At 31.5% G+C, this 20835-nt stretch overlaps 4 protein-coding genes across 6 annotated transcripts; 3 read left to right on the top strand and 1 right to left on the bottom strand.

Moving 5' to 3' along the window:
• Positions 1-427: 427 nt before the first annotated feature.
• On the bottom strand, positions 428-10263 carry LOC111288576 (protein CUP-SHAPED COTYLEDON 2-like). 2 transcript variants are annotated; one of them, XM_089760312.1, is made up of 4 exons: positions 10213-10263; positions 2680-2821; positions 2281-2564; positions 428-1135 (listed from the first exon to the last, which is right to left on the bottom strand). In XM_089760312.1, the coding sequence occupies exons 1-4, from the start codon at positions 10246-10248 to the stop codon at positions 512-514; spliced, it is 1086 nt and encodes a 361-aa protein (XP_089616438.1). In that variant the 5' UTR covers positions 10249-10263; the 3' UTR covers positions 428-511. The 2 variants fall into 2 exon arrangements, with proteins under 2 accessions (XP_089616438.1, XP_022735250.2); XM_022879515.2 differs by lacking the exon at positions 10213-10263 and having other exon boundaries at positions 2680-3404.
• Positions 10264-13075: 2812 nt separating this feature from the next.
• LOC111298845 (putative disease resistance protein At1g50180) lies at positions 13076-15499 on the top strand. The gene is given in 3 exon segments (XM_089759316.1): positions 13076-13746; positions 13749-14489; positions 15365-15499. Coding segments are annotated over 3 exon segments (1170 nt in total). The 5' UTR covers positions 13076-13382; the 3' UTR covers positions 15430-15499.
• LOC111301099 (disease resistance protein RPH8A-like) lies at positions 15438-19963 on the top strand. 2 transcript variants are annotated; one of them, XM_089759311.1, is made up of 3 exons: positions 15438-17160; positions 19436-19515; positions 19682-19963. In XM_089759311.1, exons 1-3 carry the CDS (start codon positions 16857-16859, stop codon positions 19730-19732), a joined length of 435 nt encoding a protein of 144 aa, XP_089615437.1. In that variant the 5' UTR covers positions 15438-16856; the 3' UTR covers positions 19733-19963. The 2 variants fall into 2 exon arrangements, with proteins under 2 accessions (XP_089615437.1, XP_089615436.1); XM_089759310.1 differs by having other exon boundaries at positions 19436-19765.
• Positions 15486-16704, top strand: LOC149519072 (putative disease resistance RPP8-like protein 4). The gene is made up of 2 exons (XM_089760200.1): positions 15486-15495; positions 15626-16704. Exons 1-2 carry the CDS (start codon positions 15486-15488, stop codon positions 16702-16704), a joined length of 1089 nt encoding a protein of 362 aa, XP_089616326.1.
• Positions 19964-20835: the final 872 nt, after the last annotated feature.

The raw sequence follows: 20835 nt of genomic DNA on the forward strand, positions 1-20835 counted from the left end.
AAGCTGGATCAGAACTTGATAGAAATGGGAGAGTTGGGGACCCCGAAATTTCACACCTAACACACCTAATTCCACTGCCCATTTAATGTTTTATTGGATAGACATCCGTTTCTTTTGGGAGTAACATTTAATGCAAGAGAAAAACATCAAAATTTTTTCTCGTGGAATAAGGTTATTTTTGGTTTTTGTCTGTTTGATGACATGAAACAATGAGTCACTTTCTCAGAAACGCAAAGGCCAATCTTTTTCCAGGGTATGATAATTAGATTTTGCCAGAAAAAAAATGGGAAATTGACTGTTGTGATCACAGCACATTTGAAACATACTTACCAGCTGTGGATAAGTCACTTTCATCTGAACAGCAAAAACCAAGATTAATTCATAGTAATAAAGCACATTATATTCCATCTAATCTGCAGTCCTTTTCCAATGCTACTCCTAATGACAACATACTTAGAAATGATAATGTAAAAGTTTAAACACATTAATGGAAATTCCTCAAGTTTTACAGTTAGTAAGTCCACATGCAATCAAGCTCAGTTGGAGCCATGGACATCTTGCCTCCAGCACCAGAACCATCGTTAACCTCCTCGGATAAAGCCGCCCAGTTCACAGATGAACCACCGTGAAGTGGTGGGGAAGCCAATGTTGGCTGGGAGAAAAAGAAAGGGAGCTGCAAATTCTCCTGAAGAGACCTCAAGCTTGGAAACACTGAAACACCCACGTTTCTTGAATACCTTGTGAGTGAATCAGAAGTGTTGTACATTTGGGGTGGAGAAGGTAGTGCGAGGTCGAAAGCAGGGTGGAAGGCAGGAGGCGCAGTTGTGGTGGTAGCAGTGGCAGCAACAGAGGCAGCTGCAGCAGCAATGGTGGAGAAACAGGACACGTGCTCAGATTGGGTATGGCTGCCATAAGAGCAGCTGTCACGGTCAGTGAGCGAAGCGGCGGTAGTGGCAATAGCAGTTGTGGTGGGATCCAAGAGAGGTGGAAGGGAGACCGACGAAGGAGAGCTTGGTTCTTGGTAGAGAGCGATGGAGGTGCTCATGCGGGTCTTCTTGGCTCCTCCGCCAGTGCTGCTGGTTGCACCATTGCCGGTGCCACTCTTCTGAAAGACCCTGGATATGACCCATTCATCCTGGAATAATAGAAACCTTAGCATCCAAGTAATCGGTGGTTAATGCAACAGTGAATCTAAGGATCAAAGTGTACTTCATCTGATAGAAGTTCCTAATTACCAGGAAAAAAGCGGTTAATTGTACAAATATGAGTGAAATTAAATGAGCAAAAAATAAGAAAAAATGGCAATCATCCATCAAAGAAACAATAAGAAAACATTTTACTAGGAGATTTACTGAGTTGCGAATACTGTGAGATCTTGGCATTTTCAATAGTAATCTGAAAAAAGTTAACAGGAAAAACTATTTGGAGTGCAAAGACATGGATAGAAAGCTAACATTTGCTTTTAACAGACAGATTAGTGAGATTCAGTTCATTGCTAAAAGTCCAAATACTAAAAAACACTTTCTAAGATATCAAATTACTGCTACATCTTTGCATTTTCAGTGTTAACCTGAAAAATATAGCTGGAAAGCTCATGGAGAACAGGCAAAAAGAACAGTAATATAACAATGCTTTTATCATAGATGAGAGTTTCAAATCATGTTCAAAGTTCAAACAAGAATCATGACAGTAAAAATCTTATATTTTCAGCAGTGAATTGATAATAGGAATTGTTTCACATTAGAATAAGTGCATGAGACATGACGTATAAATGCTGTATGTAATAATGATGCAGAAATCGTGGGTATTAAAATCCCAATGAAGACGGAAGCTTTTCCATTGTCTGCAAGGCAGTGCAAATGCTATAAAGATTTTCCAACAAATTTTTTTCAGCTCTTTAAATGAATAAAAACAGCATACTGAAACATTAATACTTTGCATTTGAATGCAAAACCATAACTACCCTGAACTTACTACAATCCACACACCATTGCTTGAGAAGATTTCAGCTCTTTAGGGAGGCAAAAGTTTAGCAAAACAGTACGGGTATTGTGACCATATCGACCACAGATTGAGCAAGAAACAAGAATTTAGTAAAAGCCTAACCTCATTTAATCAAAACCCTCATTAGAAAACATTGTTAAGAGTTCAAGTTCATGGAAAAACTTCAAACATTAGATGATCAACAAGTTTAGAACTCGTTGTTGGACAACAACCTAACAGCTTATCAGACAAAAGCACACAGGTGAGAGAGAGAGAGGGGGAGGGAGGGAGAGAGACCTTGGAGCTTCTGGAGAGATAATGGTAAGCAAATTTGCCTTCAAGGCGATATTCATGCATGACCCAATTGCTCTTTTCTCCTTTAGGAGCTCTTCCTCTATAAAAAACCAGAGTTTTCTTCATTCCAACAAGTGCACAAGTCTTTGAACTATAAATTTCCCTATCTTTTCCAGTAGCCTTCCAATAACCCGCTTCAGTAGCTCGGTTAGTTCTCAATCCAGTTGGGTACTTCCTGTCTCTCAAACTGAAAAAGTACCACTCTTTCTCTCCCATCTTTGCCTTCTCTGCCGTATTACATAGCCAATACACAAAACACAAAAAAGGTTACCGTCATTGTTACTATAATAATTTGTGTAACAAAGAAAAGGGTAGTCGTGAAAAATGTTAATGATTACTTACCAGGCAGTTCCCATGGTTCACACTTGTTCAGATCAACTTCAGCTATGGCTCTACCAGTAAAGCTTCTATCAAGAACTTTCTTCAAGAGATAGTAAGTGATGAGCTCTTCATCAGTTGGATGGAAACGAAAGCCAGGAGGTAATTGAGTATCACCATTGTCTAAATAATGGTAACTATCCATATTGAAAACCAAAACCAAACCCTTAACAAAGCCAAAGTAAAAGCTTGAACCAAACTACTGAAAACCCTAAACTTCAAAACCAAAGTTGAACATCATGAAGTGAAGAGAGTGGTTATGACACAACAAAGAGCAAAAAAAAAAAGGGTTTCGAGTTTGGAAGAGGAACGAAGAGAAAAGGGTAGGGAGGGGGATGTTATATTGGCGTGTCAATGGGGGAAAAAGGCAAAAATAATAACATGGGTGATGATTTTTTTTTCCCTGCTCTGTCCTCTGCAGTAATCTTTCTCTTCTATTTTCCTATTTGCAATGAGTTATGATAAGGGTGAAAGAGAGGCTGATGTATAAGACTGAGCGGAGAGTGAGCTCTGGGTTTGTGTTTTGAGTATGCGTGCGTGCGTGAGAAAATGTGCACGTATTCTCTGTCAGTGAAGAAAATGAAGGGGAGGGAACAGAAAGTAGTTTTAATGGTGGAAAGGCCCTTTTTTGAAGAGAGAAATGGAGCGAAACGAAAAGGAAAGAGATGGAGAGGAAAGGGAGAGGATGCGATTTTCACCATGGATCGATAAAGCTGCTTCATATCTCATTGTCAGCACAGTACAGTATTAAATTATCAACTTGACAGTTGACAGAGACATTATCATTACACGCCACCTTCTCTCCCCCCTCAATCCTCCTCTTTCCTCTTACATTAACAAAAACAAAAACAAAAAACTTTTTTTAAAAAAACTTTTCTTTAATTAACTTAAGAAAGAGTAACAATTATAAATGATTAATGGGTGTTTATAGATATTAATTAAAGTTAAAAATAGTTAAAAATATTATATTCAGAACAAATTTCAAATTTGTTTTATAACTATTATCTTAATTGAGGTATTTTTGGATGATTAGATTAATTTTCAATCAAATTTTTTAAAATTAAATTAATTAAATTATATTTTATTTTAAAATTTTATTTTTTCATATTTAAAACAAATAAAATAAAATCAATCAACAAAATATTTAAACATAAAAAATTTTAAATTAAAAACTCAAATAATTTGAAATGGTATAGACAAGTTTATATTTTTTTATTTTATATATAAGTTTTATAATATTTTAATTAATTCGATTTTTGAATTAAATTAATCAAAAAATAAAATTTTTTAAAAATTATTTTTAATAATTAATTAAAATTAATTTAATAAATAATCGATTAATTGAATTAAATTTATTTAATAAATTAATTCCATCAAAATTAAATTATAAACATTCCTAGATATAAACACACATTGGTTTTCAATTTTTTTAAAAAAAATACTAATAATTACAAGTGAGGATCATTTTTTTTTCTTGTTGATTTGTGCTGGTTTTAGTGTGACCCTAGCCAGAAGTGAAAAAGCCATGGTTTGGGCAAGTATGTGATAATGTGAGGAGACTGAGGATTCACTATTTCCACAGTAAACTTTTGCTACTTTTTTCGCATTGATAGTTATGTATGAATTTTTTCTGCATTGAGGGTACAACCCCAGTTTGACAAAAATGACAAAAAGATTTCCACAGGGAGCAAGCAAAAAGCAAGGTTGCAAAGGTTTGCTTTTTCTTTAAGGCATGTGCCCTTCTAGCTATGAAATGGTTTGGGACTATTTTTTTGAGAGGCTTTAAACCAATTTATTTTTTATTTGTCACACTTTTTTTTTTATTTTTTAAGTTAAATTATTTAACTATAATTTTCATTTTAATTTTAACGTTTTCATATATGAATTTTTGGTAAATTTTACAATTTATTGGATTTTTATATCTAATAAATTAAAATTTTATATTTAAAAATTTAAAAAAATTAATTAAAAAATATTTTAAAGAATTTTCATAACTGTCGAAAAAAAAGTTAGTGAGTATTTAAAAGTAAAAAGGATATAAAGAGAAAAAAGAAAGCTTTTTTAAATAATTTCATTTAAAAATATTTTTTTAAAAAAATATAAATTAATTAATTTAAGTTTTAATTTTTTTTTTTTTGCTGTTGTTCTTATATATATACATAATGTGAATTTGCTTTAATTTTGGTAGCAATATTTGGCAGACAACTTCTACAGTTTCGTGCCTCTGCCTTTTCTCGCTTGATTGAACGCTGAGCAGTAGATTAGGTGACATTCTCAGCCAGCCAAAGATAAATAAATAAATATATATATATATATAAAGGAAAAAAAAAGTAGAAAAATGTTTCTGAAATTTTCAGACTGAAGTGTGGACATCAATAAAAGGACATGAAAAATGATTTAAACTTAGCTTTATTGCTGGAGAAATCATATCAAATTCACGCACTCGATGAGTAAAATAAATTATCAGATTTTTGTCTTCCTCTTGCAATTTAAATATCAAGTATAAATTTATAAATAAATTTTTTTTTACAATTAATAAAAATTAATAATTTCGTTTGATTTGGTTTTGAATAAAAATTACAATTAATAAGTGATTTTTCAATTTCTCATATATTGAATTAAAATTTTTTTAATCAAATTGAATTTTGATTTAAATTAATTTTATTTATTGATTTTTAAAAATATAATAAAAATATTTTCACTTCTTAAATTAAAATGACAAAAAAATCAAATATTACTATCTAAATTAATTTTCGATTTTTTTTCCTCTCACCTTAAGTAGCAAAGAACTGTTGGCCCTCCCAATTAAATAAAACGGTGGAAGCAGCACTTATCTCGAACGGGTAAATAAGACAAAATTAGTGAAGCTTCTGGTCCTGAAATCATGGTAGCATTTTACTATGAGTTATTTTTTTTTGTGATAAAAAAATTAAAAATTCGAAATGACCATAATAAATAATTATTGATAAAATTTAAATTTAAAAATATTTTATTAAAAAACGAATTTAATCGATTATTTATTAATATTATAAATTATTTATAACATAAACTATTTAGATTATGATCTTCCTACAAAATCATTTGTTTTTTTTTTTAAATTAAAATAATCAAAATTTCATGTTTCCAGTGCAAGACAATAGGATTCTGTAACTTATGAAATTTATTTCATGTTTTTTTGATTGATCCATTTTAACTGTTCATTCTGTTTTGTATATCAGATTGAAAATCTCATGAATTCATAATATTACAAAAAAAAATCCTCTTACAACTTAATGGTTACATGCAATAATCATTTATTTAATTAATCAGATTATTATTTTATAAAAAAAATTAAATTAGGCATGCGACAATTTCGTACGGAAAAACTCCTAAATAACGATGGAACTTAGTTTTTATGTATTATGCTTAATTTTCCAAAAATTAAGAATAATTTAGGGAAAAAACCCCAATTCTCGGCTCTCTTTGTCTTCATCGAAAACCCTATAATCAAACAAAAAAAATTACTGAAAGCAGACAATTCCTAAAAAAAAAAGAACAGGGAATAAACAGAAATTAAAAAAATGCTGAGAGCAGTTGGTGAGGTAGACTTGCTGATTTTACAGCTACAAGACACTTCATATATACCGACAGGCTCCTTGCATCGGTCCCTTTTTTTTAATTTTTAATTTTTTTTCTTGTTTCTTTTTTTTTATTTTTTTATTTTCATGAATTATCTTAATTTAACCCTTTAAATTATTAAATTTTATTTGTTTTTTATAAAAAATGCAACTTAAAAATAAAAATATTATAAATGTTGATATTTAAATTTTAAGTTTATTGAATGTGATATTTTAAATATAATTGCTAAATGTATGTTTTAAGTTTTAAATTTAAGTTTAGATGTAAAATTTTATTTAATTATATATTAATTAATTTAATTTATTCATTAATTTTTTAAAAATAATTAAAATGTGTATCTTTTTCATTAATGTATTTTATTAAAAATTTTGTTTAGAAAAAACTAAAAAAAAGGTATTTGGCTTTTTGGTTTTAAATTTTTTTATTATTATTTTTAAAAGCAATTTGGTTTTTGTGGATTCGGGGGATTGGAATATCAAGTCATGAAATGATTAGAATTTCATGCATGCATCAATTCAAGCAATCACATCCATCCATCCATCCATCACCAATCAGAGGTTGATGCTATGAGAATTTGACGCGTCATGCTCGGATTTTGAGACATCACAGGCTTTACATCAAATCATCTCATCAATCTGCATGCTTGGGTCTTTCTTTTTTGTCCTTTTTAAAAAAAATTTTTTCTTCTGTCTTTCTTTCATTTCACTTGCCCAATTCCGTGCCTTTCTCTTCTTCTAGTTGTCAAGGCTTCTCTCGCAGTTGTTACCCAAACAAGCCGAAAAATCCTCCCCATGATCTTTCTCCAATTTTGGCCGCCCACCTTCAAGTTTTCAGGTTTTCAACCCCTCTTTTCTTCATCGAAATGCTAAGCCCCGGCCACCCACTTTCCTTTCTTTATCCAGGATTGGCCCTACCCACAATCCGTACAAATTTTTCCTTTCATTTCCTAAATTATAATTATTTATTAATTTTAATAAACAAACATTAATTTAATTTATTCACAAATTTTTTAATAAATATTTTATTCAATATTATTCTTAATTTTGCAAATTATTCATGATTGAATTAAATAGTTTGATTTTTTTTTAGTTTAAGGGATGCTAATTTTATTTATATTTAATAAAAAATTTTAATTTTTTTATCATAATAAGAATAGATATGAATATTTATTATAAACATTGACATAAAAATAGTTATGATTTTAAATTTTTTATTGAATACAAAAATAAAGACAAATGATATATTATTCATTTCGTATTTTATATATATTTATATATATTTAGTAAATATATTTTTATTAAATAATATAAATTATTATTTTAAATCAAACAAAATTACTATATTTTTATTTAAAATATATATATTAATATATTTATAAAAAATTACATAAATATATAAGATAAAATTTTTAAAAAGTTAAAAAAATATATTTTTATTTTTTAAAATTATAAATAAAAAATTTATCTATATCTATTAAATATTTACAAAAATAAAAATAAAAATAAATTTAAAATATTCATTAAATATAAATACAAAAATAAATATAATTTAAAATTTTAAAAATAAAAATAAAAATACTTTACTCTCTTCCGACTCTATTTATTAACGTTCCAGCTCATTCCGTTGCAACCAAATAATTGTTCGTTCAATAGTTTATAGTTGCTTTTTTAACTAAATACATACTCTTTTATAACCAGAGATTGGCAGTTGACTTTTAAACAAAACCCACAAAAGGAAATTTTCTTTTATAAAAGAAGAAAAATTAAATTAAATTCTTTTTTTTTTTCAAAATTAAATTTTAATTTTAAACTCAAACAAAAAAACAAAACAAAAAACAAAACGCTCGTTAACCGAGAGATTACCTAGCAGATCGCCCGTGACGACAAGGTGAAGTAAGCCCCGCCGCCCTCCACCAACGGCGCTTTGTAGTTCGCGTCAGGCCCCACATTTTATTTCCTTCTATATTTTGGGCCACCGCTTCTCTTTTCCGCTAAAATGCGCCCAACAACTGTGCACTACGCACCCCAAACCGCTGTAAGTCTGTAGCGTAATTTTATTAATTTTGTACAGTGGCAGTACCAAGAAATAAGGACCCCGTACACCTTGATCGTGACACGTCAACAACCGTGGTGGGATCAGGTAACGTGGCGACATTTCGTGGGGTAATTTCACAACTTGGAATTGATTACGTGTACTTCAATAATTCGATTCCTTCGGCAAGATTTTTTAATTTATTTTAACGAGAGAAAAATAATTTAACTTTGAATTAATCTCTCGTTGATCAAGTTTGATTTCTAAATATTAAATTTATACACATAAAATTAAGTTTGTTTTAATTACTTTTAAATTTAAATTCATTAATCCGTTTGAAATTTAAAAAAAAAACAAGTGAACATTATCTTTGGATTACAACGTGCTCACACCGGGAATGCAGTTGTTATAAAAATCGTGCTCATCACAGTTTTTCAATCCAAATGATATTTTGGTGAGACGTGATTTAGGCTGATTTGTCGCTGAAGGTTACAGCTTCAGTTTACCACCGCTGTTTCTTTTTTTTTTTTTTTTTTTTCTCCTTTAAACTACGACATAACTTTTCTTTTTCTATTTTTTATTTGAAAATTATAAGATAATCTTGTTTATTTAAGATAAAAATAAAATTTATTATTATATAATAAATTTTGTTGTTGTCATTGTTGTTCTTATAATAAATTAATAAATAAAATTTAATTATTAATAAAATTATTATTTGATTTCAAAATAATTTAATAAAATTTTAATTTTATAAAAGTTAAATATTTTAAAATTTTAGTTATATATAATTTTTAATTTGATATTTTTAATAATTATTTTTTTCTTATAATTTATCTCCCACCAGCATTGTTTTTAAATCTAAATATATATTTTTTTATTAATTTTAATTTGATTATTATAATAATTAATTTCATCTCACCGCTATTTTAATATCAATAAAATTAATTTTATTGTCTATTCAAATACATCTTTAATTGAATTTGAATAGGTTGAATGCTTCTTCGAGTTTAGGTAAAATAAGAGAAGTAAAAAAATCAAACTCTTACTGAATTGTGAAGCTTAATTAAAATATATAAAAATCGCCTATCTAAAAAAAAATTAAATCTGTTTACTTTAAAATTGTTAAGAATATTTTAGGATTAAAGGATAAATTGAGCCTCTCTCTCTTCAATAGATGTTAGTTTAGTTGTCAAGTGAGGGTAATTTTATCATTTTATTCAAACTAACGCGTCAAGTTAACCTAAGGTTTTAAGTTTTACGTTAATTTTGTCATTTCATGTGATTATCAGTTGACATGTCACATCTCGATTGGATCGTCTATTGGCAGCTCAACTCAAGTTTATGATATCAACCCTAATCCCCTCACACGAAGCTCGGTTCATATAAGTCCAGTGTCTTTATCGCACAGGTGTAAGTATTCCTTTCAAATATTTCTAAACTAACCGAAACCCTAGCTTTCATACTTGCCTTTTATCTTTGTTTTGCCCTATTTTTTGATCGAGCACTTACTTGAATATGAAAGTATAAATGTCGAAAAAATTCATGATTTTTGTTGTTGATCAATTTTTTTTTTTTTTTTATGCTTTCAGGATCTTATCCCCTCCCTCACACAACTCGACACCAACAAAAACGTAGATTTCAATGCCATGAGAATACTTGCTAAACTCTGAAAAGAAATTTAAAAAGTTGCCGATGAGAATAAAAATATATGGAATCTCACTTAAATACAAATTGATGTTTAAGAATTGTATTCAAAATATTCCTTTGAAACAAAGGTAAAAACTCTTTTAAGAAAGTATAGAATTCTATTGTTGCATGCAGCATCTAAAACTTCATTGCAGATAGATCATCATCATCATCATCATCTTCAACCCGCTTTACCATTTTGGAAAGCTTTTCATCAACCTCAGACTGAACCCAATTTTAGCTACATATTTCAACTATATTCTTCAATTTCACCAATTGTGGAAATTCTCATGTTTGCAAGAATTTACCAGTAGATGTATAAAAAATCACTCGATAAAATTAATCTCAATTACGACAATCCAATTGAAGAATATGGGTCTATAATCAAATCAATCAGACGTTCTCACAATTGGTCGACACAATGCAAAATTGATTGATTTTGCTATGCAACATGGTCAACGATAAACATGTTCTTGATAGGACAATATGTCGTTGATGCGATCTTAAATATGTGGGACATTGGATTTAACTCTCATCTCTGATTGATACTTTTTTGGGGTAGAAATTGATTGATACTACATCTTGAAGAATCGTAAATTTGCCCAACATTCTATAAGATTAGATTGTACAAAGTTTTCCTTTTCCTAGGGTCATAGTTTAGAGTAGAAATTCTGAAGCCCTTTAGGTTGGGCCAAGATCCAAAAATTTGACCGGGTCTTTGATTATGGTTTTTTTTTATGAAAATTGAATATAAATTGACAAGTAGTTTGTGAATAAAATTAGTTCTTATTTGTTTATTTTTATTTATTATAATCATAATTAATATTTTAGAATTTATTAATTAAACGAATTGATTACAAACATAATAAAATTTATTTATATTTGATTCGTTTATAATATAAAAGTGCAAATAAAAAATTATTTGATAAATAATTTATAAACGTATTTAATTTTTATTTATTTATATTAATTTATTAAGTTTAACAAATAATAATAAATAATAATTTAAAAATTTTTAATTAAACAAATAAATCACGAATGTAATAAAATTTATTTATCTTATCGATTCGTTAATACTACTACTATTTCTACCTAATTACTACTACTACTACCTAAAAATTTTTACCTAATTGTTTTGATCTACCAACTTGGTTCAATGAAAATTATCATGAAATCTAAATGTATTTAAACGACAAATACAAAAGTGATGATTGTGATGATTAATATGTTGAAAAATGTTGAAAAATAAGTAAATTCTTCCATTGGAATCCAACTCTTATTACAAGGCTGAAGTGTAAATTCAAGTATAGTTTTAATTAATTACCTTCCATATTCAAGTGTTAAGGCATGGTTGTCATTCCATTTTCTGCTGCCAATCACATGTCATACTCCCCAAAGTTGTGTGAGAGCAAGCAGGAGGTTTTGATGGACGACAAGCCACGGTTAGAACAGAAAATTAAATAAATAAATAAAGACAAGCACAGCTTATCCAGAACACGTCCGTCGACTCCCTCTGAGGACAACAACCATTCGTCCTCCCCCTCCTTGCCAGATTAAGATCATAATTTATGAAAATTATTTTATATATATATATATATTAAATAAATTAAAAGCATTTGTTAACAAAATATTTACACATATATAAAGAAGAAATTATCAATAAAGATTATTTTGATTTTAACTTAAAATTTCGTTAAATTGATTTATATAATTACTATAAAAATAAGTTTGAGATTTAAATATCAAACTTGTAATTTATTTTTTTATTATCAAATTGTGATTTTTTTTATAAAATAAAATAATTTGATTTACTAATGAGTTATTAATTTTGTGATACTGAAATTGATTTCAAAATTGCATATGGGATGAAGAGATCTATCTGTTGGGATTTCTTTTTCTAACCAAAAATAAACGATAAGAAATTCAATTAAAAAGTAATACATATCATTTTGGGAAGATAATAAGAGAGAGAAGGGGTCTATGGCTATCATGGTAATGGACTAATTTAATTTGCAATTCTTTCTGTTTGAAACCAAGGGATTTGCAAATGCACTTATGCTAATTTAGATATGCATTGCAGATTAAACTTAATCTTTTGAGTCTGGAAGACATAGCCGATGATATTGACTTCTGCTTCAGGCTAGTCAAAGAAGAATCTGTCATCATTCTTCCTGCAGATTAGTGTTGATGCGTTAGTCTGATTGTATAAATTCCATGATTTATACTTGAAAGTTGAAATCAGTGTATCATGGAATCCTCTTCATATTTGAGAACAAAGACAAGCAAAAGTGATATAAATGATGGGGGATTTTATGAAATTTTGAGTTCAGATTTTTAGGCAATGAAGTAGCTCTAGTTAGAACTTAGAAGCATGTGTCTGGTGCAGGTACTGCAGTGGGGTTAAAAATTGGCTTCGAATCACTTTTGCTGCCGATCCACACTCTCTCAAAGAAGCATTAGGGAGGTTAAAGACTTTCTATGAAAGGCACAGGAACACCAAGCTAATTCTGCCATATTATAAGTATAAGCTATCCAACATGGCCTTAAGCCTCATACAGTAAACCAGCAACTATTATTGCTGCAGGCATTTCTTTTGTAAAAGAATAATGTTGTTTTGTTAATAACACTCGCAGATGTTAGAAAAAATGATTTGTTTTATGGCAAAATTCCCACTTAAATGTTATAGATCATCTGCAAAGTCCTCTTCCGTATGTGTAATGAAATTGTCCAATTGAATACTTATACTCTACAATCTTTATGGTATACAATGGATTGTTGGCTCTTAATTTTTTGCAATCCTTTTAGTTCAATCATTAACACTTCATTGTCCAATTGAATCCAAAATCTTTTGTTGAATATCATCAAGATAAACAAGTTAGAAGGTTGGATCTCAGAGCATGGACTTTTGGCTGTTAGCCCTTGTCCATGTAAAAGAAAAAACAAAAGATTCAGTATGGATATTGATTCAAAGGTTCGTCTCGATCTCCAAGTCCAAATACATAAAACACTGGCCTAAAAGGTTTCAAAACAAGTTGGTTTTCCCTTGCCTCTGATTACTTTGTTTTTGGCAATTAGTACAATATTCTTTGATGAACAAACTTTATAATCTCCCCATTTGTTCTTTGCTTAAACTTGCAGCAAAGAATGGTAACAGCAAAAGGACAGGATTCGTTCAGTTTATTTGTTATTCTTTTACCTTCTTCAGAATCACTTGCCTCATCAATGGAGTAAGAATCCTACTTTCCGTGCGCAGTGCTTTGACATGGGGAATCACTTAAACGTGTTGCTGAAGCAAGGATTCTAGTGCTACACTTAAAACTTTGAGCAATGCAATGAGGATAACCAATGTTATCAGAGAACAAAGATTTAACAGAAATTTCCTTTGGTCAGAAAAAAATTGTGCAATCGTGGATTTGTCCGCTATATCCGGTGTTGTGCAGAAGATTGGGGGGCTGTTAACTGAAGAAGCAGCATCGTTGCTAGGCGTGGAGGAGCAAGTTGAGTTTTTGCAAAGGGAGTTGAGATTGATGCAAAGCTTCTTAAAAGAGGCAGATGCAAGAAAAGCTGATACTGAGGTGGTACGCACCTGTGTTGCAGAAATTAGAGAGCTGGCCTATGATGCTGAAGATATCATTGAGAATTTTGTTCTCAAAGTTGCATCCAAGAGGAGAGGAGGCATCTCGAATACCATCAAAAGACCGCTTGCATCCTGAAGGAGGGATGGTTGCTCAGCCAAACCAAGTCTGAGATAGAGAAAATCACAGCCAGAATCAGAGAATTGACTCGGCAACGGATCACATATGATGTGACAAAATTAGGGGATGGACAAGGATCGAGTTCTTCAAGTGATCAAAGGCGAGAATGGAGGCGGCCTTATCCTTACATCATCGATGATAATGTTGTTGGATTGGATGATGGTATCAAGGAATTGGTCTTAGTTCTTGTTGATGAGGAAAGTGGTTGCAGCAGGGTTGTTTCCGTAAGTGGAATAGGTGGTCTGGGGAAGACCACCCTTGCAAAGAAAACATATCAGCACAGGCAGGTTATTGGCCATTTCAATCACTTGGCTTGGGTCTATATTTCTCAACAGTGCCAGAAAAGAAAAGTTTGGGAAGACGTTCTATCCAGCCTTACCTCCATCAATGAGAGAGACAGCAAAAAGAGTGATGAAGAATTGGCAATGAAGTTGTTTAACTTCATGAAGGATAAAAAATGTTTGGTGATACTTGATGATATTTGGAGCATCGAGGCTTGGGATAGCATAAAACCTGCCTTTCCAGAAAGTGAGACAAGCAGCAAGATATTGCTCACCTCTCGAAACAAAGAGATAGTTTCATATGCAGATAGAAGAGGTTACCTGTATGAATTGCAATGTTTAAAAGATGAAGAAAGCTGGGAATTGTTTCAAAAGATTGCATTTCCTGGAAGAGATTCTACAGGTAATATCTTTATTGAGTTAACAATATTGCAAATTATTCTACCTCAAATGTTTACAAATTGCGACATTCCAATTAGATCTATCATGGGTTAGGCCAGCCGTAGATAAGATATTTAAACTTAAACTCGTTTGACCCGATCTACTCTTTTAATAATAATAATATATTTATTTATAAATGCAGATAAATAGATAGGCTTAGAAAAATTGAGTTAAAGCTCGGTTTGGCATTTTGGGATGCCAACCTCACCAGATGCAACTTAACCCATGAATATCTTTAATTGTAACTTTTATTCCAAATTTATTTATTTTTTAATTTTTACAAAAATCAAATTGGTGCAAAGAAATAGGACGAAATTTAACCCATTAAACCAAGCTTCAAGTACAAAAAAAAAAATACTGTTAGCTTCGTAATAGTTAGAGGATTTGAATCTTGATATCCTTCTTAGTTATATTATCTATTTATTTTTTTTATAGGTGATGCACAAGTGTTTTGGTTGCAATAGGCTTTTAAATATTTTGGTTGCATTAATTCATTAGTATTAAAATTTAATACTCCAAAATTGAAAGATTTGGAGTTGAGAACTGATGGGATGGATGAAATTTATGAGATAAGAGTTTATTAGGTGTAAAATATAAAAATTGTTGTGTCAAAATTCATGTTTATATGCCAAATACAAAATATATTTTATATTTTTGTCAAATTTATATCTGATTTTTCGAAAAGCTTGCACGGAAATATAAACTTGGAATTTGTTGGTATTCCAACTATTGATTCTAATAATTAAGCTCAAGTGATAATCAAAAAAATAAATTCATAATTTAAAAGCAATGGTGTGATCACTAATTCTTGTTTTAATTCTTTTTGGTATTATACAGATTATAAAGCTGATGGAAGAATGGAAGAGTTGGGGAAAAAAATGGTTAAACGTTGTGCAGGGTAGCCATTAGCCATCATTTTGCTGGGAGGAATTTTGGCTACCAAGAACTCATTAAATGAATGGCAAATAGTGCATGAAAATATCAAGTCATACTTACAGAAAGGAAAAGGACAAGGAATTGAGGGAGTGTTGGCCTTAAGTTATGATGATTTGCCACCCTATTTAAGACCATGTTTCCTTTATTTAAGTCATTTTCCAGAGGATTATGAGATACATACTTATAGATTGATTCAACTGTGGGTTGCTGAAGGTATTGTTTCATCCAAGCAAGAAGAAAGAAATGGAGGGGAAATAATAGAAGATGTGGCAGAATGTTACTTAAATGAGCTTGTAGATAGGTGCATGATTCAAGTACGAAAAAGTGATGCCGCAACCTTAAAGATCAAAACCGTTCAGATGCATGATTTGATGAGGGATCTTTGCTTATCAAAGGCAAAACAAGAAAATTTCCTATTCATTATGGAAAAGCCAATTCCAGATCCGCATGGCAAAAATGTTTTGTCATCTACAAATTGTACGGTCCGCAGAGTTGATGCTCATCATTTTTTTCGGATACAAGGTATTAGAAGTTCCCATCTTCGATCATTTCTGGTTTTCAATAGATTCTTCCCAGATGAGGCAATTGAAATGTCTCTTCCCCTGCCAATTAAAAAATACTTTGAAAAAGAACATGATCCTTTTATTCCACTAGCTTTGATTATGTTTTGTTCAGCACAATGTCTTATATATTCTAAACTCGGGGGAATTTGGACATACATTTTCAAGAATTTCAAATTTCTTAGAGTCCTAGACTTTGAAGGAAATGGTGAAGGAGCGGGATGCAAGCTTCCTAGTGATATAGGTAATCTCATCCATTTGAGATTCCTGAGTCTAAGGGATCTTGGGTTTTTTAGGTCAAAGTTGCCATCATCTCTAGGCAATCTAAGGTGCTTGCAAACCTTGGATTTAAGAAGTGAAGGAGGAATGTTTTCTGAATTTATTCATGTACCTGATGTGGTATGGAGGATGGAGCAATTAAGACATCTATATCTTCCTAAGATATGTAAAAGTAAAACAAAGTTGAAGTTGGGTACTCTGAGAAAACTTCAAACACTTGTGAACTTCAACACCGAGAATTGTTATGCAAAAGATCTTTTCAATATGACAAATCTTAGAAAGTTGAAGATTCTTTGGTGCTTCAATATTGAAGATTTTAAGGAGGATGTGGACAATTCCCCCATCTTAGGAAGAAGTGTCTTCGGTCCTTATCTATTTCGAGCTGGGGTACTGAAGGAATAGATCCAAGACAATTGGCACACCTCCTTTCCAGCTGTGTTTGTATTTGTAAGTTGAAGTTGGGGGTGGATATAGGGAAGTTACCAGAGTACCACCACTTCTCTCAAGATATTACTTACATTTACTTGTACCGTACTAATCTTGATGAAGATCCAATGCCAACAATAGAGAAGCTGCCCAACTTAAAAATTCTCCAATTAGCTTTTGAATCTGTCAATGGAAAGAAAATGACTTGCTCTGCACTAGGCTTTCCTAGACTCCATTCTCTAAGCCTTCAGGAGCTTCTAAATTTGGAGGAGCTAGAGGTGGATGAAGGAGCCATGCCTACTCTACGGTGTTTGGAGATTGCAGATTGCAGAAATATGATGATAGTTCCAGATGGATTGAGTTTCATTACAACCCTCCAAGAACTGAAGATCGAATCAATGCCAAAAGCATTCAAGGATAAACTGGTGGAAGGTGTTGGGATTTGCCTTGAATCTCAAAATCCCACATTGAAAGTTAAGTAAGTTTGAGTTTGTCTTGTATCCCACATCGGGAATTTAGTAAAGGTATAAAGGGTTTCACCCTTATAAATAAGATGTTTTGGTTTTAGTTTGTAACCTCAGAGAGTTAGACACCAAGAGAATAGCTAAGTGAGTAGGCTATTAAAGGGTGTAATTGGGTTTTGGGTTAAGTTTTGAGTAAGGAGTTTTAGGAGACTTTTCTCATTCTAAAAGTCTCACAATTGTAAAGATTTATTTGATAGTGGATTAGATTTGGAGTAGGCCATTTTGAGTTGGGCTGAACCAAATATATTTGTGTTTTCTTATTCTTGATTTGAGCTTGTTATTTTGTGTGTGGTTGCTGCGCGTAGGTATTGTTGTTTTTCCCAACAAGTGGTATCAGAGCGAGGTTCCAGGTTCGAGGTTCTAGGTTCGTGGGTCCAAGAGATCGTGAAGCAGTGTTTGAAGATGTCTGAAGAAGGTATGTCTGGTATGTCTATGCCTAAGTTTGAGATTCCGTTATTTGATGGAAAGAGTAATTTTATGTTATGGCAAAGTACGATTCAAGATCTGTTAGTACAACAAGGATTGGATCAGGCATTGGAGAGTAGTAAGCCTGAAGGAATGTCTGATGCTAATTGGAATAGGATTCAGAAGAAGGCTGTTAGTACTATTAGATTGGCGTTAGCTTCAGAAGTAAAGTACAGTGTGTTGACTGAGAGTACTCCGAAGAGTTTGTGGGATAAGCTTGAAGGTATTTATGCTTCGAAGTCGTTGACTAATAGATTATGTTTGAAGATGGATCTGTATTCTTTGAAGATGGAAGAAGGTATGAGTCTTCATAATCACTTGAATGAGTTTAATAGATTGGTTTCTCAATTGCTAGCGATTTCTGTTAACGAGTTAAAAGATAAAGAGAAGGCTTTAATTTTGCTGGCATCTTTGCCCAAGTCTTATAGGCCTTTAGTTCAGACTGTGTTGGTAGGTAGGTCTACTTTAAAGTTGGATGATGTAACTGCTCTATTGCGTGAGAATGAAAGGTTTATGGGAGCTCAGAACTTATCACCTGGGGGGAGTACACTAGCTGTAAAGAGTTTTGATCGAGGGAGGACTCAAAAGAGGATTGATGGATCAAGATGGAGATCTAAGTCAAGAGACAGAGATTACAGTGATGTAGAATGTTATTATTGTGGTGAGAAGGGACATATCCAAGTACGCTGTAGGAAGCTGAGAAGGGATATGGCTGCTTTTAAAAGGGCGAATGATGAGAAGAAATCAGATGAAGAAAAGAGTGATACTGTTGCTGTCGTGTCTGATGATGATGATGTTGTTTTGACAACTTGTGTGGATGAGACTCAGACTTTGAAAAGTGACAAAGGTTGGGTTTTAGATTCAGCTGCTACAGTTCATGTTTGCAATGATAGGAGCTGCTTTGTGGAGTTGAATGAGAATGAAAAGTATGGGGATATTGTGATTGCTAACAAAGAAAAGGTGCAGATTCAAGGCATTGGGAGTGTTCGCCTTAGATCTCACAATGGTGTTATTAGGACACTTCGTCATGTAAGGTATGTACCAAATTGTCACTACAATTTGATTGCTTTAGGTGAGTTATCTTCTCGGGGATACACATTTTATGGTAGTAATGATTGGTTAAAAGTGTACAAGAATGGTAGTGTGATTCTACAAGGGAATAGGGTCAATCACTTGTACATGTTTGATGGAGGCTCAGTTGCTGAGATGCCTGTGATGAAAGAAAAGAAGAAAGGTAAGCATGTTAGCTTTGCAGATACTATTGAAGTGTTTGGAGATTCAAGTCAAGGGAGGATTTGTTGGGATTTGCCTTGAATCTCAAAATCCCACATTGAAAGTTAAGTAAGTTTGAGTTTGTCTTGTATCCCACATCGGGAATTTAGTAAAGGTATAAAGGGTTTCACCCTTATAAATAAGATGTTTTGGTTTTAGTTTGTAACCTCAGAGAGTTAGACACCAAGAGAATAGCTAAGTGAGTAGGCTATTAAAGGGTGTAATTGGGTTTTGGGTTAAGTTTTGAGTAAGGAGTTTTAGGAGACTTTTCTCATTCTAAAAGTCTCACAATTGTAAAGATTTATTTGATAGTGGATTAGATTTGGAGTAGGCCATTTTGAGTTGGGCTGAACCAAATATATTTGTGTTTTCTTATTCTTGATTTGAGCTTGTTATTTTGTGTGTGGTTGCTGCGCGTGTGTATTGTTGTTTTTTCCCAACAGAAGGTGGAGAAGATTTCTACGAAGTCCGCCATGTTCCTTCTATCATAAATGCTGGAGCTACTAGTTATTCTGATTCTTGCCAGGTAATCCCTACTTTAAATTTTATTTTTTTCTTTGTAATTACAAATATTTTGCATGTTTAGATCCTATTTTTAGTACATTATTCAGCAAAAGCAGTGTTCTTGTAACAATTTTTGAAGTTAATTACTTGTTGTAAGACCTTGTTTTGTTGTTGTGTTCTTCTTGAAGGTAATTCGGACCACTTCAAGTTGGAATGGAGAAATAATCTTTTGTCAGTAAATTTTCATACGAAGCTATAATTGTAAAGTTGGAGATACAAATTTGTCTTGTGTGTATATATTCAGTGGTTAAAATTGTAATAATTCGCTCTTAACGTAAGAGTTACAGCTAATTGCAGTCCTTGCAGATTTTTCACTAGAACGAAAAGATGATTACAAATGAGTCCTTCAGTGGCTTCATTAAGCAAGTAAAAGTTGCTGTTGTGATTAATGAAGCCGATTTCAACATTTCTCAAGCAATTGAGAACTCTGTTGTTTGAATATTATTGTTTTCAAGAGCAGATGCATAATCTCATTCTAAATAAAAAAAATGGTGTTTAAATCATCGCTTTCACTCGATTTGGAAGTCCAGAACTGTGAAACTGACCTCATCTTCTTCAGGAGAAATGGAATCTATTTCCATAGAGTTTAATTAAACATAAAATGGAATCTATTTCCAACCAGTTTTCTTAATTAAACATGACTGACAGCTAATGCGATTCAATTTTGCTTTGTATTTGATAATCTTTTGTTTTTAAAATTGAGTTTTGGAAGCTAAATTTGTATCTCGATCATAGTTATTCGTTTTCCAACTGTAAGTACACTGATAAAAAATAATCAAAAGGCAGTAACAGTGTCTTAATCGATTCCTTTGTAGTTGTCCTAAAATAGCATATAACAGAGATGACAGGACTTTGGCAACTGTTTATTGCTCAATTTTATAGCTAGGATGGAAGAAAATTATCAAATTAAAAGATAGAGAGGTTTATATTGGTATGGGGCTGGACTCCACATTTTCTAACACATGTTACCGCATATTTCTTTAGAATCATAAGTGGTGGATTTTTTTTTGTAAAGTTTCTTTCAGATTTATGTTTTTGTTATTTAATTTTCAAACTTCAAATATTTTATTTTGAATATTTTCAGTTCAGGAGATATTAAAATGTATATTATGTTTAATTGATTCATAAGATTAAATTTTATTTTTAGATATATCTTGTAAGTTTTAAATTAATTAATATATACATTTATGTATATATAAATATTTTATAATATTAAAAATAATATTATTTTTCACTCTTCAAGTCTGAACAATAGATGATAAGAATGCAATTCCTTGTGAAT

This window comes from Durio zibethinus, chromosome 4 (genome assembly GCF_047325235.1).
Source record: "Durio zibethinus cultivar Kanyao isolate XHJ-2024 chromosome 4, ASM4732523v1, whole genome shotgun sequence".
Classification (NCBI taxonomy): domain Eukaryota; kingdom Viridiplantae; phylum Streptophyta; class Magnoliopsida; order Malvales; family Malvaceae; genus Durio; species Durio zibethinus.

Excerpts from the sequence above, each read along its gene's own strand:
- LOC111288576 (XM_022879515.2), bottom strand. The coding sequence starts at position 2,860 with ATGGATAGTTACCATTATTTAGACAATGGTGATACTCAATTACCTCCT. Across the intron at positions 2,565-2,679 it reads TGAACCATGGGAACTGCCTG|AGAAGGCAAAGATGGGAGAG; the intron begins GTAAGTAATCAT and ends GTAATACGGCAG. Across the intron at positions 1,136-2,280 it reads ATCTCTCCAGAAGCTCCAAG|GATGAATGGGTCATATCCAG; the intron begins GTCTCTCTCCCT and ends CTATTATTCCAG.
- LOC111301099 (XM_089759310.1), top strand. The coding sequence starts at position 16,857 with ATGCCAACAATAGAGAAGCTGCCCAACTTAAAAATTCTCCAATTAGCT. Across the intron at positions 17,161-19,435 it reads CAAGGATAAACTGGTGGAAG|GTGGAGAAGATTTCTACGAA; the intron begins GTGTTGGGATTT and ends TCCCAACAGAAG.